Raw genomic sequence first — 22171 nt, 5'->3', positions numbered from 1 at the left:
ACAGCTGAGGCTCGTGTGGCCGATCTGCACAAGGCAGGGCTGGAAGTACCTGCCCGAGGGGCTTTGCCGGAGCCTCCGCTGCGAACCAAACCCCCGCCGTTCTGCGCCACACGAGGCCGGGGGGGATGCGGGAGGCTCGGAGAGCAGCGAGCACAGGCTCCATGGGGCCCTCCCAGCCCGACCCCCCGCCCCAAACCGGGGGCACCCTGAGGGGGGGCGCTGGGCCCGGCCGTGCTGCCCCCCCGACCCCGCGCCTGGGCCGGCCTGCGCTCCCACTTCCTGGTTACCAGCCGTGCCCGGAAGCTGGGCGCGGTCTCCAGGAAGTGACGCGAGCGCGTCAAGCGGAGGGGGCGGCCCCCGGTGATGGCGGAAGCGGAGGCCAAGATGAAGCAGTTCAATGGCGGCGGGGCCGGGCTGGACGCCGAGCGCGGCCGCTTCCCGTACTGCGTGGTGTGGACACCCATCCCCGTGCTGACGTGAGTGCGGGCCCGGCGGCGAGCGGCCTGGGGCTGGCCTCGCTGCGGGGACACGGCCCGGCCCGGGGGCCCTCACCTCTCCGGGGGCCTGGCTGCTCTGGGGGCCCGGCTGCTCCGGGGCTCTGGGGAACGGCTCCCCTCTCCTTCCCTCTCCTTCCCTCTCCTTCCCTCTCCTTCCCTCTCCTTCCCTCTCCTTCCCTCTCCTTCCCTCTCCTTCCCTCTCCTTCCCTCTCCTTCCCTCTCCTTCCCTCTCCTTCCCTCTCCTTCCCTCTCCTTCCCTCCCTCTTCCTCTCCTTTTCCTCTCCCCCCTCTCCTTTTCCTCTCCCCCCTCTCCTTTTCCTCTCCCACCTCTCCTTTTCCTCTCCCCCCTCTCCTTTTCCTCTCCCCCCTCTCCTTTTCCTCTCCCCCCTCTCCTTTTCCTCTCCCCCCTCTCCTTTTCCTCTCCCCCCTCTCCTTTTCCTCTCCCCCCTCTCCTTTTCCTCTCCCCCCTCTCCTTTTCCTCTCCCCCCTCTCCTTTTCCTCTCCCCCCTCTCCTTTTCCTCTCCCCCCTCTCCTTTTCCTCTCCCCCCTCTCCTTTTTCTTTCCCCCGTCTCCTTTTCCTCCCCTTTTCCTCCCCTTTTCCTCCCCTTTTCCTCCCCTTTTCCTCCCCTTTTCCTCCCCTTTTCCTCCCCTTTTCCTCCCCTTTTCCTCCCCTTTTCCTCCCCTTTTCCTCCCCTTTTCCTCCCCTTTTCCTCTCCCTCTCCTTCTCTTCTCCCTCTCCTTCTCTTCTCCCTCTCCTTCTCTTCTCCCTCCTCTTCCTTTCTTCTCCCTCTTCCTCTCCTTCTCCTCTCCTTCTCCTCTCCTTCTCCTCTCCTTCTCCTCTCCTTCTCCTCTCCTTCTCCTCTCCTTCTCCTCTCCTTCTCCTCTCCTTCTCCTCTCCTTCTCCTCTCCTTCTCCTCTCCTTCTCCTCTCCTTCTCCTCTCCTTCTCCTCTCCTCTCCCCACAGCCAGGGTGTGTGTGGGGAAGCTTTGCCGTGACCGGGCTTGTCTGTACTTGAGGATCCCGCGGGCCGTGGGAAGCCTGGCAGGTTTGGGGAGCAAAGGTTTGGCTGCGGGGATCTCAGAGCGCCCTGTGCTTTGAGAGTAGTCTCTGTACTTTGCTTTTAATGAGTTTGAAAGTTGATTTGGCTTCCCAGCCAAGCGTAAGCAGGCTCCAGGGGGAACGCCTGAGTTTTTCTCTAGTCGTGGGAAAACGCAAAGCTGTAAAATGTGGCTTGGGGGATAGTGTGGGAGCACAAAGGTTTGTTTTTATGCCTTCCTCTTCCCCTCTGGCTCCAATCAGGTGATGTTTACTGAGCCAGAGCGGGGAGTCAGGTAGAAGACGTGGCGCGGTCGGTGCAGGGAACGGCTCCGGGACTGCTCGGCAAGAACCTGCAGCTTCCCTGTTGCTGTCTCTTGTACGGCTACAAACCAGCTTGGATTTTTACCTCTTTTCTCTTTTGATTGCTTAAATTTTTCACCTTAGTGTTTTCTTGGAGGGTTTTCCAAACCTTTTAACCTTCTTACCTTGTGCTGGGCGTGCTGAGAGCTGTCCTGCTGTCACTGGGCACCTGTGTGTCTGCGGGTTCGTCCCCCGCTGAACAGGGACACCTTCCTGTTGGTTTCGTGTCACAGCAGAAATTTCAGTGGCATTGTTTGGCAAAATCTCTCCTTAGGTTGCATAATTGCTCCATTTTCTCCCTCCAGCGTTCCCTGTCATCCTTGGATTTGGAGGCTTGAAAGCTTCCCAGTGCTGAGGGGAGAATTAAAAGGGGAAGAAGTGTTTAGAACTTTGAAGGTGGCAGCGCCGTGACAGCGTTAATGCAGCTTTAGCTCCGGCTGATAAAACCTCACATAGGTAGCCAAGCTGGCCGCTTTGCATTGCCCCAGCTCGCAACACGCACGGGGTAAGCGGTGCAAATGCAGATCAAACCACGCAGGGCCCTTTCTCTACATCGTAGGGTTGTATTGACAGGCACTTTATGCTGTTTATAACCTCAGCAGCATTTAACAGGGCGTACGGCTTATTTTTCTTTGTACCATCCAACCACCGCAGTTTCTTTTTTGTAGATTTAGGGTCTCTCTGATTGAGCAGCGATTTGTGAGCCTGTCGCTGCGTCGCGTTGCTGTGATCTCTTGTGAAATATTGGCAAACCTGAGGGCGCTGGAGGACGAGACCTGGAGCTTGTCCTGAAGTGTTTGCTTCTGAGGGGGTTGGGATACACGTCTGTTGCTCCCTGGAGTGGTAAATACCCGGAGGGGAGGAGAAACTCTTTGAAGAAATGGGAACATTTGAGGAGAGAATGTTCTTCCTGGAGCCAGGAGCTCTATTCTCTGTCTGGGATGCTTATATCTAGTTGGCCATGAAAAACTGCAGTGTGGAATATTGCAGCTCGAATCCTGGGGGCAGTTTTGGGCCCCTCAGGACAAGAAAGAGCTTGAGGTGCTGGAGCGAGTTGAGAGGAGAGAACGGAGCTGGTGAGGGGCTGGAGCACAATGTGATGGAGACTGAGGGACCTGGGGGGTTCAGCTGGAGAACAGGAGCTGAGGGGAGACCTTCTGATCTCTGAACTGCCCGAAAGGAGCTTGGAGCCAGGGGGGTCGGGCTCTGCTCCCAGGAACAAGCGCCAGGAGCAGAGGAAACGGCCTCAAGTTGCGCCAGGGGAGGTTGAGGTTGGATTTAGGAACAATTTCTCCCCCAAAGGGCTGTGGGGCATTGGAACAGGCTGCCCAGGGCAGGGCTGGAGTCACCAGCCCTGGAGGGCTGGACAGACGAACATGAGGTTCTCAGGACACGGGGCAGGGACAGGGCTGGGGGAATGGTTGGACTCCATGATCTTGAGGGGCTTTTCCAACCACAGTGATTCTATATCTCAGCCTGACAGTTTGTTTGTTGCCTCCATAGATGGCTTTTCCCCATCATTGGCCACATGGGCATCTGCACATCAACTGGAGTCATTCGGGACTTCGCGGGGCCGTATTTTGTCTCAGTAAGTAGAAGATGGAGCTGGTGCTTAAGCAGAATCTGGCCTGGGTGTCCGCTCACCTTCCTTGGTGACTTTTGAGCCATCCTCTGACTTTCATAGCTCAAAGTTCTGCAAAGTAACAGCTTCATGTTTTTCTGAAGCTGACGGATCTTTGTGGTTACTGGCCAATGGGGATGGTTTGGGGGATGTGATAGAAAATCTTGTAGTCTGGGCTTTGAGCTAGGAATTTCGGACCTAAATTCTCTTAATTCTGAGGAACAGAAACTGCCTTCCTGACACTGTCGTGCCGCTCAGCAGCAGTTATATGCCCATCTTTTAAACTGCTTTATAGTCCGGTGAATTTTGAAAGTAAAGGAGTTTTAAGTTGGGTTAATCAATACTTTTAATAGATTGGGACACTGACAACTTTGAATTAACAAATTATTTACAGTGTGGGGAAAAATGGGGAGAAAGGTACATATACCACATAGCTGGATGATATCACCACACATAGAGCATATAAATCTACTCGTGCCCGGAACAGGAGTACAAAACCAATCGGAATGTAAATCCAGACACACCAAGATTGGTGTCTCGAGACCGCCGAGGCGCGGTGCCGGTGTTACCAGCACGCGATTGCGGGCTGCGAGCGCTTCCAGCAAGAGGGATGTCACGGATATTGCGCGGGGTTATCCTCTTGAGACGTGTTTCCTTTCTTGTAGGAAGACAACATGGCATTTGGGAAGCCAGTGAAGTAAGTGCTCTTGTTAGTTTTTATTAAACTACCCAAGTGACCCGCAGATGTCCTTTAATTCACAGAGACAGACGTGCTGTAATATTACTTTTCCTGTTGTTTAGATGCCCTAATCCAAGTGGATGGCTGCGGCGTCTCTGCTTTTCAAGAAAACCCATTAAATTAAATCCTTTTAGAAGGACGACAGCAGTGTAGTGGTATTAATAACTAGAGCTGTGTGGAGCCTTTATTTAAAAAAGAAAAGAAAAGGTTAAAACATTTTAAAATAACATTAACAACAAGTGCTCTGAGTAAATACTGCTTGTGCTGCACTAATGAACTGTCATCGCTCGCACCCGTTAATGATTTTCTGGGGGGAGGAGGAGAGGTGGCTCTGTTTTGTGGCTCTATCAGACCAGGTTCTTGTTTTTAATGGCTTGAAGGTTTCATGTTGCGGGACGCAAAAGCGATTCAGGGTTTTGAGGGTGCTGAGCAGTAGTTGCTGGATCTCTCCAAATCCTTTAAGCAGCTTCCTGCTGGGAGCAGCAAAATCTGTCAAGCTGCAGCAATAACACCGAGGGATCTGTTCTCATCCTCCCAGGTACTGGAAACTGGATCCCGGCAAAGTTTACTCCACCGGTCCCAATGCCTGGGACACGGCCGTGCACGACGCCTCGGAGGAGTACAAGCACCGAATGGTACGGCTGTGCTGATGTCCTGTCTGCGCGGGGGGAAATCTCCCCGGTGTGCGGGTGTTTGCTGCGGGAACCTGCAGTTTCACATCGTGCGGAACCGCGTGGCCTCAAGGATGAGATCTCTAACCCCGTGCCCCTTTTTCTGTTCCAGCACAACCTCTGCTGTGATAATTGCCATTCTCATGTAGCTTTGGCTTTAAATCTGATGAGGTACGATAACAGCACCTCCTGGAACATGGTGAAGCTCTGCTTCTTCTCGCTCCTGTACGGGAAGTACGTCAGGTGAGCTGCAGAGCGGGCTCGATCCAGCAGGCGAAGGGGCTCTGGTTCTTTGGTTCTTCCTCACCCTCCAAAGCTTCAGATCATCCAATATATTCATTAACGATTTAGATGAGGGAATAGAGTGCACTATCAGCAAGTTTGCTGATGACACCAAGCTGGGAGCAGTGGTGACACTGGAAGCTGTGCTGCCATCAGAGACCTGGACAGGCTGGAGAGTTGGACGGGGAAAAATTGAATGAAATAGAACAAGGGCAAGTGTAGAGTCTTGAATCTGGGCAGAAACAACCCCAGGTTCCAGTGTAAGTTGGGGAATGACCTATTAGAGAGCAGCGTAGGGGAAAGGGACCTGGGGGTCCTGGGGACAGCAGGGTGACCATGAGCCAGCACTGGGCCCTTGTGCCCAGAAAGGCCAATGGTCCCTGGGGTGGGTTAGAAGGGGGTGGTCAGTAGGTCAGAGAGGTTCTCCTGCCCCTCTGCTCTGCCCTGGGGAGACCACACCTGGAATCTTGTGTCCAGTTGTGGCCCCTCAGCTCCAGCAGGACAGGGAACTGCTGGAGAGAGTCCAGCGCAGCCACCAAGATGCTGCAGGGAGTGGAGCATCTCCCGTGTGAGGAAAGGCTGAGGGAGCTGGGGCTCTTTAGTTTGGAGAAGAGGAGACTGAGGGGTGACCTTATTAATGTTTATAAATATATAAAGGGTGAGTGCCATGAGGATGGAGCCAGGCTCTTCTCGGTGGAAAACAATGATAGGACAAGGGGTAATGAGAACAAGCTGGAACACAAGAGGTTCCACTTAAATTTGAGAAAAAACTTCTTCTCAGTGAGGGTGGCAGAGCCTGGAACAGGCTGCCCAGGGGGGTTGTGGAGTCTCCTTCTCTGCAGACATTCCAACCCGCCTGGACATGTTCCTGTGTGACCTCACCCAGGCGTTCCTGCTCCATGGGGGGATTGCACTGGATGATCTTTTGAGGTCCCTTCCAATCCCAAACATACTGTGATACTGTGGAGAAGAGAGAAACATCTCTCTCCCCACAGTGTGTGGGTGGATGCTGCTGGTGGGTGGTGCTGTCACCGCCTGCTGCCTTTTAGGAAAATAATCAAGAGTTTTCTGGGTTGCACCGGATTCCGCTGCTGAAATACCGTATCCGACAGCACATTTAGGGTGCCTGGATTTTGGGAAATGCAAACTAAAGCAAATCTCACTCTGTCTTGTCTGTTGGCAGGGTTATGCCGGAACGTAAGATCACAGGAGGGCTTGTTCCCAAGGTTTACTGGTTTATCTTCCCTCGCTTGAATCTCGTTTACATAAAAACCAGTCAGATTTCCAACTTGAGTGGAGAGGGAAACCCCGAGCTCCCCTTACTAGAAAGGGCAGTTCATCTCCATTTCAGTCCTTGTGCCTGCCAGGACTGCTCTGCATGAAGCTTTTGAGGTTCTCCCCTTCTGTTGGGTCTTCCCTGTTCTGGAAGAGTTTCTCTACCAGCTTTTAGGCAAATATAGTTCCTGCTGGCTTGGTAAAGACACCAGCAGGCTGAATAATGAGGCCTGTGGTAATGGGGTTTCAATTTGTGGTCTCCTCTCACCCCTCCTGTCTGTGCAGGCATGAACCGTGTTAGTCTTTACCCTCAGTTTAAACTGGAAGGAGAGTCCAGCCTTATTGTTCATGATACAGTTATTTATGGCCCTGATTTAGTCTCAACTTTTAGCACTAACTGAATCTCTGGGTTGTGATGTGTGGCAGTGCCAGCAGTGGATGAGAAAGTCAGAAGGGCGTCTGTCTCCCTCTAATTTCTTGGGTTATTCTCACATCCTTCTCTCCCTCTCGTCTTTCTCTACTGGTTCCTAGTGTTTAAACCCTCTCACTTTTTTCCATCTTGCAGCATAGGGGGATTTGTGAAGACCTGGCTTCCCTTTGTCCTCTTCTTGGGGGTGATCGTGACCATTGTTCTGACGCTTCACTTGCGGTGATGGCAGCTGTGACCCCCCCAGTTCCGCGGGCACACGAAGGACGAAACTGTGACCGATGCAGCGAGATGGAGGCACAGGGCTCTGCGAGGCGTTTTCCAGGGAAGGTGGCAACTCCGCTCCATTGTAACAGCTCATCTTTGTTTCCTGGAACTGGCTTCTTTTCCTTCTGTTTTATTCTGTTGGTGGTGTCTCCCGGTGTCGGGTCCTGACGCCTCCCACTCGCTCCCTTTCTGCGGTTCGGTAGGTAAAAACGCAGTCAGGAAAAGAGAGACGTGGGCACCTTTGCTTTCAGTGCCAAGTAAAAAGCCGCAAGGCAAAGCCTGCCTGCTGGTCCACCTTGTAAGGTTCTCTCTGATCACTCGGTTTCTTCCTCTTGGAATCATTTTGGTTGGAAAAGACCCTCAAGACCATGGAGTCCACCCCCGGCACTGCCCCATGTCCTGAGAACCTCATGTCCGTCTGTCCAGCCCTCCAGGGATGGTGACTCCAGCACTGCCCTGGGCAGCCTGTTCCAATGCCCCACAGCCCTTTGGGGAAGAAATTGTTCCTAAATCCAACCTCAGCCTCCCCTGGCGCAACTCGAGGCCGTTTCCTCTTGTCTGGGCAGACTTCACCAGCTGCCTCCTCAAACTTCTGGGTCTCCAAAAAGCGGTTGTCGTTTCCCCGTAGCATGTTTCAAAGCGGGGGGTTCTTCCTGAGGGTGTAAGTGCCGCGGCACACACCGACCGTCTCCCTGATAGCAACAGAAAGGTGTTGGTGGCAGGACGCTGCGAGGACGGGCGGAGGAGCGCTCTTCGGCAGGACAAACCCATCTGGCCCTGCTGGTGAGCCCAGAAAGGCAGGAAAGTCGATGCAGTGGCTCGTGTCAGCACACATGCTTCCAGGAGCCTGTTGCAGGGTTGGGAGTCTACTGCTGAGTCCCTTTTAGCTCGTGCCAGAGAAAATGCAGCTTCCCTGCTTCTCCTTGTGCTCTGAATGTCTAAAATTGGCGTTGCACTTCTCACGAGCCGCTTGCTTTCCTTTGATCCCTTGTGCTTTGCGTGTCGCAGCGTAGCTGGGCCTGCAGCGGCGGCAGCAGCGGCAGGGACGCGTTTCTGGGACAGAAGAGCTTAGCGTTGGGTTTTGAAAGTGTCTGTGAGAGCAGCACCTGAGACCCGGGCTTAGTGGGACCATCGGAGATTGAAAGAAAAGGTGAAGGGACTGGAAAGCACCCGAATTCTGGGCACAAACTGGGGCACTGGCTTTCTTGCAGGATGGTGAATAAGAAGGTCTGTTTACATCCTGAGCATCCTTTGAAGAGTGCACCTGGGGTAAAAGTGCTTTGCAGGACTGGCTTTGGTGGGAAGAATTTTGGTCTGGCCGCACTGGGGGGCTGATGGCCCTTTTCAAGCTCTGGATCAGGCAGGATGGGTAGCAGGAGAGAGATTGTTCCGGAGCGCTGGGCAGGAAGGGGATTGGGACGTGCCCCAGGGTGAGGGCTCCAGGGCTGTGTTTGAGGCTCTGACCGGCAGATGCTGGGGCTCTGAGCCGAGCGGCTGTTCAAAGAAGAGCGTGGCCGAAGGGTTGTGTGCGGTGAGCAGGTCCCCTCTGCTGCACAGGGGGAGAACAGCTTTCCACTCCCGCCCGGGAAGGCAGCGCTCCGCTCCCCGCGGGGTTTGCCCTCGAGGACTCAGCCAGGACGCTTCTCTCTGCCGTCCCCGTGGCTGCTATCACCCTGCTGGCCCTCAGGCCTGTCCCCATGTGCCTCCTCATCTTCATCCTCCTCCCCAGCTCCTTGAGCCGTGTGGGAGGGTTGGGGACTCTGCTCGGGCTTCTGCCTTTCCTCCTTTTCCTCGCTCACTTTTAAACAAACCCACAAACCTCTCGTGTCTCCGTCACATCCAGTCGTCTCCGTCACCTGGTGCTGGCCTTTCCGTGCTGGGGGAGCTGTGCAGCCCCTGTGCCCTTCCCCTCCACCCGGACCCGAAGCAGCCGTCGCTGTCTGGTCCGTAGGGGCCCCTGGGCTCTGGAGAGCGGGCTGAGCCTGCGGCTGACGGGAAAGCAGAGATCTCGATCAAAGAGAACCTTACGATGAAAGGACGGCGTCTTACCGAGCCACCCCGTGTCTCTGCGTTCTCCAACCGTGATCTCCAAGGCAGGTGAACAGGAGAGATTAGTCCTTTGCCTCTTCTTTTTAATTTAAGTATGATTTCTCAGAGTGATGAGCTTGGAGTCCCTGGCCCCAGGGCTGAAGCCAACCCGTCTTACGCAGTAGCAATAACTTAGAGACTCTTAGGCCTGTCTCACACGTCGATTCAGTGTTTTATTGATAAGCTATACAAGCCTTGCCAAAGCTGAGACTTGGAGTTGTGGAGAGAGGCCGGGAGCGCGGCCACCGGCCACAGTTCCCGCTCCTGGGACTTCGGAAGACACGCCGAGTGCCATTCCCCACCGTGAAAACTCTTGTCGTTCACTCCTAACTCTTTTCAGCAGATCGTGGTTTCGAATTGAGGGTTTTCGTGCGCAGCACAGGGGCCTTGCGGTCGGTTGGAGCTTTTGCTGCTGGGGAAGGACGGCGACGCTTCGCCCAAGCCCTGGCTGAGCCACCGACCCGCTTCCCTTATGCAGATGGAGGAAAGAAAGGACAGGAAGGAGGGAGGTGAGGAATGTCCTTCATCAGCTTCTTCATCTCGCCACCGGCTTCTTCCCAGTGCCCCCTTTGAGCCCCATTAAAGGTTCACTTCACCCTCCAGATCCCAGTTTTTTGCTCCCTTCCTTTCCCTCTGTCCTTTGTTTGTTCTCTTGATCTCTGCGGGGCGCTGGATTTACTTTGTAAATATTTCAACTTTGCTTCTATGCTTTCATAATCCTGACGGTAGGGGAAATAAACTCATTTCTGTGATGTCTCCAAGCACCTCATCTCTTCAGCTGAGACTCTTCCCTCCTCCCAGCCGGGAGGTGGTTGGTTTTACCCCCTGCCCGCAGGAGCTGGACCCCAAAGCTCCCAGGAGCTGGACCCCAAACCTCCTACGCCTTTTACTTCACAAACGTACCCTTTGCCCGGGGCACAACTCCCAGCCCTGCTGGTGGGAAGGGGGGGTTTGGGGCAGGAGGAACCCAATTGCACAGTGGGGGAATTGTTCCCAGATCTCGAAGCCCAGACGTGCTCAGGCTCTTTGTTCTGCATGGGAGGAGAAGGGGCTCTGCCTGCTCCCAAAGCCCTGCGCAAGGGGAGCGAGTGGTTTTATAGCAGAAAAGCCCTTTTTGCAGGTCGGTCTCCCTTTCCACAGTCCTGAGGCTCCATCCCTGTTCTCGCAGATACTGGGGGCACTGGCTTTGTGGTTCCATTCCCCATTTCCCATTTCTCAGGCTGTGGGGAAGGGACGCGTGTGCTGGGGCTGCAGAGTGGGGTGGGCAGAACCGGCCTCATTTCCCCCCTCCCAGCAGGACGCGGGGCCTGGGGACGCCGCACCGACCGCTAACGGAGCAGCCGATGTTCCGTCACGTCTGATATCCAGAGGCCGAAGCCGCGTGGTGGGGGAAAGCAGATCAGCCTTAAAATGAGGTTGTGCGCAAGGCTGGGGGATTTGGCGGCGCAGCCATCTTACAAAACACCACCTGGATCCTCTCCTGCTCAGCCCCCCCAGCCAAACCGCCCTGCAGCTGCGGGAGCTCAGCCCTGCCTTTGGCTGCGGGGGGATGGCAGGAGCCCCCCCAGGGTTCATCCTGCATCCATCTGTCGCTGGAGGATGCAAAACCCCCCCAGGAACACGCTCGGTGTCTCATCAGTGGTTCCATCCAGCCCTGACTGTCCTGCTGGGTCTCTCCTCGCCTCCCGAGGGGGTCAGGGTGTTTTTAACCCATTTCTGCTGTCTCAGGAACTGCAGGGAGCGGGGCTGGGGCGGGGGCAGAGCCGCACGCGTTGGATCGGGGTGTTTTGGGATTGTACGGGAGCAACCAGTCCGATGCGCTGGTGCAGGGCTGGTCCCGGCACTGCCAACCGCCCAGCGCAGCAATGAGGGAGAACCTGTTCTGCGCACCCAGTGGTGCTGCCAGCACGTGGGGATAGGACGGGTTTGGTCCCCAGCGGTGCTGCCAGCACGCGGGGACAGGACGGGTTTGGTCCCCAGCGGTGCTGCCAGCACCCGGGGACAGGATGGGTTTGGTCCCTCAGCGCAGCCGCCCGGCTCTGCGCTGTCTCTGCAAGGAAACTGTCCCCAGGGCTGGCCCAGCGCCGTGTCACCTGGTGCTGGTGGCCGGGTGCTTGTGGGTGTCACCGGGGTGACGCAGCCTCCGGCCGTGGGGTTTGGCTCTGGCTGTGCTGCCGCCTGTGTCCCCGAGCGGTGTCAGGTACCATCTGTTTGTCCGTCCACGTGTTCATCCACCTCCAGAGATCCAGGAGCAGGGGACAGACCTGCCATGTCCTTCCCATCCCAACCTCGACCGATTTCTCTCTCTGCATGTTGCTGGTACGAAGGGTCCTGGGCTGGGGTGTGTAAAAAGGGCCCAGGTGACAGCTCTGGGTGACCCGAGGCTGAGCCACCAGCCCACAAACACCGCTGTGGGGACACCACGGTCCCTGAGCCATCCCCCCCGCACCCCTGCGGAGACCTGGCCGCCCTCGCTGCGCTTCCAGAGCATCCAGAGCAGGGACCTCGTCTGCCCGGGGCCTCTCCCCATGGGAGCTGAGCAGCGAGGGGAGGAAGAGGAGGGCGGCCAGCAGACAGACAGACAGACAGACAGGGCCGTTGCTGAAGTCTCATTTCCTTAGAAACCACGCTAAAAATAATCCCCTTTTCTTGCAGTCCTGTGCTCAGGCTGAGCTGCCATGCTGCTGCACCCCAGCACGGTTCCTCCCCCCGAGGTGTAAAAGCCACTGGGTGACAGTAGAGCCTGGGGGGGACCTGCCACCCCGCCATGGCCACCCAGACCCCCGAGAGCTCTCCCAGTCCCTCCAAGGCCTCATCCTGCCCGGCGTGCGCCCCAGAACCCGCTGGGTGAGGATGGAGGGGGGTCCCACCCCAGACCCCCCACCCGCACCCACCCCCTTGGCTTCCAGCCTCCACCACCCTTGGGGGTCCCCTACCCCGGGGGGCTTCCCCCGCACACCACCCCTTCCCAGGCTGCCTGACGCCTCCCAGTTCAGCCCAGTTCAGCCCAGTTCAGTCCCGTCCGGCGGGTGCCGCTGGCTCCAGTCCCTGCTTTCGCACCGACGGGGCGAGGAGGCGCCTGCTCGCTGCGGTTGACTCAGCTCTGGGCCTCCAGCACCCAGCGAGGGTGGGGACCGGGGGGGCCACCCACCGCCACGAGGGTCCCCGTGGGGCGCTTCAGGGGACACAAGCCACTGTGACCCCGATGTGCAGTCCTGGGCAGGTAAGGGCGGCCGTGGGGCTCACCCCACTGTTTGCCCCATGGCGGGGCTGCACCGGCACCCTGGGTTGGGGGGGGTTGGGGGGACATGGGTGCTCTCACCCTGCTTGGGGGGCTGCAGAACCCCCAAACCCCGCTCTGCTCCCCACTGAGGACAGAGGGGATGGGGGGTCCAGGACCTGAATTTCTGCCGTGTCTTTCATGGTCCCCATGCTGTGCCAGAGGCTGGGGGGGGGTCTGAGGCCACGGCGATGGGCTCAGGGGCACGGTGATGGGAGGAAGGTGGGGGGCTCTGGGGGGACCAGCCCTGGGCTGTGGGGGGACAGCTGGGCCCTGCCAGTCGCCAGGGGGCTGGAGGGGGGTCCAGGGGGGCTGAGCCTGAGTGCATTTTGTGGGGGGACAGTTGATGGTGCCCATGACCCCCCTCCATGACGGCGGGTGCTTGCAAAGCAAAAAAGGGAAACGTGCACCCCCCGCCCCCCCAAGTTGTGGCTTACGGGGGAAGTTGAACTGGTTAGACTGGTCTCCCGCGCAGGGTGGGAGGGCTGGGTGCCCAGCACCCCTCTGCAACCGGGGAGCAGCGCCTGGGCCAGACCTGGGTGAGTGCTTTGGGTGCCGGTCTGTTCCGGGGTGGGGGGGGACACCCCTGTGCACCGCTGGTAAACAGGATACGAGCGGGGAGGCAGCGGCAGCATCGTCCCAGCCCCAGTGACAACGGTACGTGGCCCCCGAGCTCCCCAGTGCTGGTGCAGGGGGCTGGGTGCTGGGTCCTGGTGGGTGTCGCAGGGTCCCCCTACCCAAAGTGAGTGCTGAGGGGTCCAGGCGGTGAGGGGACACTCTGGTGTGTGATGTGGGGGATCCCCAGTGCTGAGTTTTGAGGGGGTAGTTGTGGGGGTGACACCACAGTGCCCAGGTCCTGCACTGGGGTCCCCAACGCTGGGGGTGTCTGAGACCCCCGGGGCTGGGACAGGGGCCCCTGTGGGACAGGGACAGCGTCACCTCCAGGGGCCAGGGACAGGGCCACTGGTGTCTGAGCCCCGCGGTGGCGGTGGGAACCCCACAGCCGTGCCGGGGTGCGGCCGTGCCGGTGCTCGGGGCTGGGGGGGGCAGAACGGATCCTGCCCCGCGGCTGCTGCAATTTCCTGCCCCAGCACCCCGTGCCGGGCAGCGCTGTCCCAACGCCGGGGCCAGGAAGGCAGCAGTGAGGCAAGAGCCCCTGGTAGCTGTGATGAGCTGAGCGCGGGCTCAGCCCACGGCGGGGCAGCCCAGCTCCATTTTGTCACCCGTCTGGGTGCCGTGGCAGCTGGTGACACCCGTGGGAACGCGGCAGGGGCAGAGCCGGCCCTGAGCAAACACCCTGGGCAAACACGGGCTGCGGGCACAGCCGGGCAGGGCCGGCCCTGGCACGGGGCCGGTGCCAGAGGAGTGGCCGGGATCACCGCGCTCCTTCCCTGGGCATCATCCCACCCCTCGGTTTGTCCCCATTGGGGGTCCCGGAGGTGTTTTGGGGTGCAATGTGGGGGGTGCATGCTGAGCTCCCATCTCTTCGCAGCAGATCAGGATGATCCCCACCGCACAGCGGCCCCGCCGTCCCTCTGCAGATGTTGGCGTCGCTGGTGCATGCCCGGCACGCTGAGTGCCCCCACCCGCAGCCCCCCGCTTCTCAGCACCCAGCTGGGCCAGCGCCCCGGGGCGCCCCCGCCGTGTGCCCCCCCCCAGCCATGGCGCTGGAGCTGGGGGAGGCGCTGCTGGACCTGAGCTTCCTGACGGAGGCCGAGCGGCTCGCCATCGCCGAGGTGCTGCGCCGCGACTGGCAGCTCCGCCGGCGCGAGGAGGGACGCATCAGGTGAGGTGGGGGGGCCCTGGTCAGCGTCACCCGTGGGGACAGCGCGAACACCCCCCCAAGAGCAGCCGGCTTGGGGTCAGTCATCCTTGGGGATGAGCAGCCGGTTTGGGGGTCCCCTTTCCCCTGGGGCTGGCAGCACCCACTGAGCCTGCGCAGGGTGAAGCCACATGTAGGGTGACACCAGCACTGAGGGTCTGAAACTCCCCGGTGTCCCCAGGGCCACTCATGGTGGCCCATGCTTGGGGAGGGTGATGGGGACGGTGACACGGGGGTTGATGGCAGCACCAGGCTGGGGGACACCCAACGGCACCCTCCTGCCACCAGCAAGCTCCGCAAGTCGGTGTCGGACCCGACGCGGCTGAGGATCCTGACCGGGGACTGGTTCTGTGACGCCCGTGCCCAGCGTCACCGCCACCACCTGGGCTCTGACCTCGTCCGCGCGTCCATCCGCCGCAGGAGGCGGCCCCGAGGTAGGCAGGGACGGGGACATGGGGGGACACCAGGGGCTGGTGCTCAGCCCGCTGAGCTCCTCGATGTTCCCAGGAGCCGAGGACTTGGAGTGTGGCCCCAGCCTGGGCGAGCTGGAGGCCATCAGAGAGCCGCTGGTGGAGGAGAAGGAGGATGAGGATGGTGCGGCAGAGCTGGAGGAGAGGTGACGGTTGAGGGGGGACAACTCTCAGCCCATAGGTGCCCCATGGCTGGTGGCATCTGTCGTTGGTGCCCCACTGTGGGTGCCACGTCCCCAGGGTGCGCTGGGGGATCTGGAGGTGGGGACTGGGAGCAGAGCCTGTGGTGAAGGGGATGGTGCAGCCAGAGCTGTGCTGTCCTGCTGTCTGTCCACCATCCCAGTGTCTGTCCACCATCCCTGTGTCTGTCCGTCATCCCAGTGTCTGTCCACCAACCCGGTGTCTGTCTGTCCACTGTCCCTGTGCCTGTCCGTCATCCCAGTGTCTGTCCACCAACCTGGTGTCTGTCTGTCCACTGTCCCTGTGTCTGTCCGTCATCCCAGTGTCTGTCCATCATCCCAGTGTCTGTCCACCAACCCGGTGTCTGTCTGTCCATCATCCCAGCGTCTGTCCACCAACCCAGCGTCTGTCTGTCCATCATCCCAGTGTCTGTCCACCAACCCAGTGTCTGTCTGTCCACTGTCCCTGTGTCTGTCCGTCATCCCAGTGTCTGTCTGTCATCCCAGTGTCTGTCCACCAACCCGGTATCTGTCTGTCCATCATCCCAGCGTCTGTCCACCAAACTGGTGTCTTCTGTACATTGTCCCTGTGTCTGTCCGTCATCCCAGTGTCTGTCCACCAACCCGGTGTCTGTCTGTCCACTGTCCCTGTGCCTGTCTGTCATCCCAGTGTCTGTCCACCAACCCGGTGTCTTATGTCCATTGTCCCTGTGTCTGTCCATCATCCCAGTTGTCTGTCTGTCCATCACCCAGCTGGACCCCGGCTCTATAAACAACTGGAGATGCTGGTGGGGAAGAAAGTTCTCATTAGCATGATGATGCCTTGTCAAGAGAAACTAATTATCATCTGTTCTCGCAGCCCCCCCACGGAGGACGTGCAGGAGGACGCAGAGCCCCAGGTCAGTGCCCAGCACCCGACGCCCCGGTGATGGGCTCGATCAGTGGGGCAGCTCCCACAGCTGGGACCCCCAGGCTGCCGTGGCCCTGGCTGGGGGGTGGCGGTGACACTCCAGGGGGGTGCTGCCGTCAGGGATGTCCCATGGGATGTCCCCACCCTGTCCCCGGCAGGCTGGGCGGAGGGGAGCACGCTGGGGAGACGAGGGTGCTCGTGTTCACCCTTTCTCCTGTGTGACACCCCACAGCCCAGCCCCACGGCTCCAGCTCTGGAGGAGACCCCAGTGTCACAGCCCCTGGAGCTGGGTGACATGCCAGCGAGGGAGCAGGACGGCCCAGCCCAGCCAGGTAACTGAGATCTGGGGGGTTGGAGCCCCCAGTGCAGCCCCCCAGCTCTCACTTGCCCACTTGCTCCTCCTGCTGCAGAAATGGGACTCCCCCCATCCACCCCTGCTGTGTGGGGACCCCCACCCACAGCGTGCCCTTGCAGGTGACGCAGGTGACACAGGTGACACAGGCAGTGGGAACCCCTTTGGCACATCCAGCACAGAGGAAGATGAGGAGGAACCCGACTCTGCACGCAGCGGCCCCGAGGCTGGACAGGTGGGCTGGGGGGGCTGGGGGGGGCTGGGGGGGGCTGTGTGTGACTGGGGGGACTCTATGGGGCTGGGGGGGCCTGTATGGGACTGGGGGGCGCTCTATGGGGCTGGGGGGTGCTGTGTGGGACTGGGGGAGCTCTATGGGGCTGGGGGGTGCTGTGTGGGACTGGGGGGGTTCTATGGGGCTGAGGGGTGCTGTGTGGGACTGGGGGAGCTCTATGGGACTGGGGGGTGCTCTGTGGGACTGGGGGGGGCTCTATGGGGCTGAGGGGTGCTGTGTGGGACTGGGGGGGCTCTATGGGGCCAGCGAGGCTTTGTGTGACTGGGGGGGGCTCTATGGGGCTTGGGGGGCTGTGTGGGACTGGGGGGGCTCTATGGGGCTGGGGGGGCTGTGTGTGACTGGGGGGGGCTCTATGGGGCTGGGGGGGACTATGTGTGACTGGGGGGACTCTATGGGACTGTGGGGTGCTGGGGGGGACTGTGTGGAGTTGGAGGGGCTGTGTGGGACTGGGGGGGCTCTATGGGGCCAGCGAGGCTGTGTGGGACTAGGGGGGGCTCTATGGGGCTGAGGGCGCTGTGTGTGACTGGGGGGGCTCTATGGGGCTTGAGGGGCTGTGTGGGACTGGGGGAGCTCTATGGGGCTGGAGGGCTGTATGGGACTGGGGGGGCTCTATGGGGCTTGGGAGGCTGTGTGGGGTGTGCAAGGCCAGCACAGCATGGGCTGTGCCCAAGCACCAGACACTTGTTGGGGTCTGGGTGCCCTCAGCACTCGCACTGGAGATGGGGGTCTGGGGGGGCTGCTGACCCCTCTGCACTTTGCATTTCCAGGGACCGGAGAACCCCGAGAAATCCCCAGCATCCCCGGACCGGGTGTCCCCACAGAACGGCCACAGGTCCCCGAGCAGCCTGCTGACCACCAGCTCCTCCGTGTCCAGCCTCAGCTCCTCCACGGTGCGGCACCCGCAGCTGTTTTGGGGACTGGGGGTCACCTTTCCAGCCCCCCCTGACCCTGTCCCCCCCCGCAGCTGAGCGGCAGCCTGATGAGCCTGTACAGCGAGGGCGAGCTGGGCAGCGTGGCCGTGCGGGGCTGCGTCCAGTTCTCCCTGCGCTACGACCCGGCCAAGAAGGAGCTGCAGGTCCACGTGCTGCGGTGCCGCGAGCTGGCCGAGGCCAAGAAGCAGCGGTCGGACCCGTGAGTGTCCCGGTCCCCAGCGGTGGGTGACACCCTGGTGATGCTCATGGTGGTACCCACTGCCTGCACCTCTTTTCTTGGGCTCCAGGTACATCAAGACGTACTTGCTGCCTGATAAGTCCAACCGCAGCAAGCGCAAGACCACGGTGAGGAAGAGGAGCTTGGATCCCATCTTCAATGAGACCCTCAAGGTTTCTGTGCCTGCTTTGAGGTGGTTTTGGGGGGGAAATCTCCTGGTTTGAGGGGGGATGGATAGGTGGGGGTGGATAAACTCATCCTGTGTCCCCCTCACCAGTATAAACTGGAGAAGAGGGACCTGCAGGGCCGGACCCTGAACCTCTCGGTGTGGCACCACGACAGCCTGGGCAGGAACCTCTTCCTGGGGGAGGTGGAGATCGCGCTGGGCACCTGGGACTGGGCCAACACAAGCCCCGAGTGGTTCAACCTGCAGCCCCGGGTGAGTCCCATGGTCCCCCAGCCCACCCCCACCACCCCCAGCCCCCTGACCCCCCATCCTCTCCAGATGCCCATCTCCTCGGACGGCCTCACCAGCCGGGGCAACCTCAACTTGGCATTGAAGTTCATCCCTGCCGGCTCGGAAGGTGAGAGGTGCCCGTGGGCACCCGGGGGGTGGAATTTGGCACGCCGGGGTGTCCCTGACCCCTCTTTCCTGCAGGCGGGGGGCTGCCACCCACGGGCGAGCTGCACATCTGGGTGAAGGATGCTCAGAGCCTCATCCCGCTGCAGAGCGGCACCGTGGATGCCTTTGTGCAGTGGTGAGCGGGGGTGACACTCCGGGGGGCACCCAGAGGGGCTTGTGTGTGTGTGTGTGTGTGCGTCCCCTCACGCGCTGTCACCCCAGCTACGTGCTGCCGGATGACAGCAAGGCCAGCCGCCAGAAGACGCGGGTGGTGAAGCGGAGCCTCAACCCCCTCTTCAACCACACCATGGTGTACGACGGCTTCCAGGCCAAGGACCTGGCCGAGGCTTGTGCCGAGTTCACGCTCTGGCACCACGAAGCCTTCGCCAAGCGCCAGCTGGGGGGGATCCGGCTCAGCCTGGGCACAGGTGAGGGGGGAGCCCCGGGTGCCCCCCGTGGCTGCTGGGGGGTGATGGTGGTGGTGGGGCAGGGGTCGCACAGGGGGTGACCAGAGGGCTGGGACAGCTCTGCTGGGGACAGGCTGAGAGTTGGGGTGTTCAGCTGGACAAGAGAAGCTCCGGGGAGACCTTAGTGCAGCCTTTCTGGACTTAAAAGGGGCCGATAAAGATGGGACAGACTTTTGAGCAGGGGCTGTTGCGATAGGACAAGGGATGATGGTTTAAACTAAAGGAGGGAGATTCAGGCTGGACATGAGAAGGAATTGTTGCCCTGAGGGTGGTGAGAGCCTGGCCCAGGTTGGCCAGAGAGGTGGTGGATGAACCATCCCTGAGACATCCCAGGCCAGGCTGGACGGGGTCTGAGCACCCTGAGCTGGTGAAGATGTCCCTGTCATGGCAGGGGGGGCACTGGGGGGCTGGGGAGGTCCCTCCAACCCAAACCGTCTGCGATTCTGTGGCAGCGGTGCATGGCGGGGTGACGGTGACGGTTTCTCCGCAGGGAGCAGCTACGGGCTGCCCGTGGGCTGGATGGACTCGACGCCGGAGGAGCGGGGGGTGTGGGGGCGGCTGCTCCAGCAGCCCGGGCGCTGGGTGGAAGCGCTGCTGCCCCTACGGACCAACCTGGTTCCCCGGGCATAGCCCTCGGATCCCCGCAAAGGACCACCCGGTGCCAGCAGGACTGTGGGACCCACTGGGGACAGAGCTGAGCCCGGAGCGTCACTGTGCGGGGCTGGGGACTGCACCCCCCACCCTTTCAGCAGCAATGAAATGGAACTGGGGGGCACATCTGGCAGCTGTTTATTGCTCTGGGCACCGTACCCTGATTTCTCCCTCCAGCGTGGGGCTGTCCCCTCCATCACATCCCACCAGCCCCCATGGTGGCAGCCCTGGGGCTCTGGTGGCTGCAGGCAGAGCTGTGACCTGCGGCTCTGAAATGCAGCACCCCCGGCTCAGAAAGTCTTGGGTCTGGGGGGGCATGCAGGGGACAGGCGGGCACAGCACCCTGGCCCCCAGAATGTGCCCCATGCATGGGGACACCACGGGGTGAGAGCGCTGGGACAGGAGGGGACAACGTCCTGTCGCCCCGTGCTCCAGCGTGGCATCGCCCCTCCTCATACCGGTTCCCCTCCCCTGCTCACTGGGAGGACTGGAATCACTTGAGACCAGCACCACGCGGCGGGCAGGATGCAGCCACATCCCCAACTGCAGGAACAGGGTTAGCAACAAACATCTGCCAGGGCAGCACCCACCGCTGGGGCTCTGGGGTGATGGGCGACCACGACACGGACACCAGAAATAGGACAAAAATCCTTTATTTGGTGTCTGCCCCCCGCGCCGGCTCGGGCTCTGTGCCTGCTGTGGGGCTGGGGATTGGCCAGCAATGGCCACCCCCTGCCAGCCACGGCCACGTGTGCTCTGATCCCCTGGGTCCCCTGGTGAGCACAGAAAGGGGCACCCAAGGCTGGGATTCAAGGCTGGATGAGACCCCCATGCTGACACCCCCCTCTCCCTGCTTTGCCCCCTCTCCCTGGGAGCTGGAGGGTGCAACCGTGGCCACACTGGGTGCAAACGTCCCCCAGGAGCCATGCTGGGGACAGGGGTCAGGCCTGGGGGACAGGTCCCCCCCAAGGGCAGAGCGGGCAGGCTGGGGCAGAGCCACCTTTGCATAGTTGTGGTGCAGGAAGGGACCCTGCGGCAGGGGGGTCACTCTGGTAGTAGCCAGGGATGCCGGTACCGGGCAGGGATGCCGGCAGTAGACAGGGATGCCGGTACCAGGCAGGGATGCCGGCAGTGGGCAGGGATGCCGGTACCGGGCAGGGATGCTGGTACCGGGCAGGGATGCTGGCAGCGTTGGGCTCTTCTCTGCCTTCCCTGCGCAGGACGGGGCAGCAGCACCTCCCCAGCCCAGGGCACACCAGCGGCCTCAGATCCTGGTGCAGCAGACAGAGAAGAGCACGTAACAGAAAAAGCCCCCGGTGGCCTTTCCCCGGGGGGTCCAGCCCCTTGCAAGCCCCAGGGAGCAGGGAAAACAGGGGTGTCCCGGTGCCCACCCCGCTGTGCCCATGGGGGTGGCGATGCCGTGGGGAAGGGCTGGCCCCACACCTGGGAATGGGATGGGAGGTACCACAGGGTAGGGATGGGGGACACAGGGCTTCTGCTGCTGTTCCCTCCCCTGCACGCCCAGCCCAGCTACACAAACCCCCCCCGGACACAAGACAGACACCACCTCACAGAGTTTAATGGGGGCAGCCTGAGCTACAAGTGTCACCCCACGGCACACAGCACACATTCCCCCTCCCCAAAACAACACACAGAAATGGGGGGTGGGGACTGGGACCCCCCCACCCCGCACACCCCCACAGCAACACAGAGGCACAGCAAAAGCACACAGCGTGGCCCTGGCTCCGCGCCGGAGGGGTCGGGGGCTGCAGCAGGGGGCTGGGGGCTCCAGCCAAAATGCTGAAGGAAAAAGCACCTGAGAGCCCATTGGGGGAAGAGGGGACCCCAACCCCCTGTCTCAGCAAGCCCCAAGGCTGGGGGGGCAGCGGGGTGCAGCAGGGGATTGGGGTGCCCAGGGGCTGCTGGGTGCTCTCGAAAGGGGCCCTGCAGCTCCCGTCCTGCCAAGTGTGTTTGGGGGGTACACCCTGCTGCCATGGGGGGGCCAGGGACACGTCACCCGGGTGGCAGAAGGGACACGGATGTGTCAAGGGGCTGTGCATCAGCTGCATCCCTCCGGGGGCTCTGTGCATGGAACAGGGGGGACGAGGAGGGACACCCCCTTCCCTTCTACTGCTAACAGCTCCCAGGAAAACAGCAAACCAACCGGGAAAGCCCCTTCATGCAAACCAGGAGAGAGGGACCACGCCACCCCCAGGAGGGGTGAGGGAAGGGTGAAGCTTTGGGGTGCAGGGGGAGCCCCCCCATCGCCGCCGGCACCCAGCACCTACTAGTTCTCCTCTCTGGCAGCGTGCAAGGAAAGAGAGATGGGGCACGGCCCCCCATGTTAGACACAGTGAGCCCCTGGCACCACGCAAGGGGGGAGAAGAGCAACAAGCCCCCACTTGGCTCAGCTCAGGGGGGTGGATTTTGGGGTCCCAGGCTCCCCACGGGGCTCGGAGCCAGGATCTGGACAGGCAGCAACACACAGAGGAGGTGACAGGACAGCCGGACACCAGCGAGGGGACAGACATGGAGGATGAGCCCCCCCATCTCCCAAATCCTCCCCCTGCCGGGCACAAACACCCATGGGTGACAACACTGAGCGGCGAGACAGGACACGGAGCTCCACACACAGGGGCTGAGCCCCATTTTTGGCTTCAAGGATGACCCAGGATGGGACCCCCCATCCATCCCGGCCGGGGCGCGGGAGCC

General features: G+C 60.6%; 2 protein-coding genes across 2 annotated transcripts; both read left to right on the top strand.

Moving 5' to 3' along the window:
* The first annotated feature begins 287 nt into the window (after nucleotides 1-287).
* Nucleotides 288-9940, top strand: TMEM222 (transmembrane protein 222). Its single transcript, XM_080357560.1, has 6 exons — nucleotides 288-476; nucleotides 3399-3483; nucleotides 4182-4213; nucleotides 4794-4890; nucleotides 5039-5169; nucleotides 7049-9940. The coding sequence occupies exons 1-6, from the start codon at nucleotides 364-366 to the stop codon at nucleotides 7134-7136; spliced, it is 546 nt and encodes a 181-aa protein (XP_080213686.1). The 5' UTR covers nucleotides 288-363; the 3' UTR covers nucleotides 7137-9940.
* A 3082-nt stretch (nucleotides 9941-13022) lies between these two features.
* SYTL1 (synaptotagmin like 1) lies at nucleotides 13023-19480 on the top strand. The gene is made up of 15 exons (XM_080357401.1): nucleotides 13023-13084; nucleotides 14038-14331; nucleotides 14656-14801; nucleotides 14875-14983; nucleotides 15876-15915; nucleotides 16159-16258; nucleotides 16419-16513; nucleotides 17338-17460; nucleotides 17535-17701; nucleotides 17790-17892; nucleotides 17997-18158; nucleotides 18225-18303; nucleotides 18378-18477; nucleotides 18564-18769; nucleotides 19299-19480. The coding sequence occupies exons 2-15, from the start codon at nucleotides 14087-14089 to the stop codon at nucleotides 19436-19438; spliced, it is 1815 nt and encodes a 604-aa protein (XP_080213527.1). The 5' UTR covers nucleotides 13023-13084; nucleotides 14038-14086; the 3' UTR covers nucleotides 19439-19480.
* The last annotated feature ends 2691 nt before the right edge of the window (nucleotides 19481-22171 follow it).

The sequence above is a fragment of the Nesoenas mayeri genome, assembly GCF_963082525.1.
Source record: "Nesoenas mayeri genome assembly, chromosome: 21".
NCBI lineage: Eukaryota > Metazoa > Chordata > Aves > Columbiformes > Columbidae > Nesoenas > Nesoenas mayeri.
Note: the sequence above shows the minus strand (reverse complement) of the source record. Positions and strands in the feature narration are given on the sequence as shown.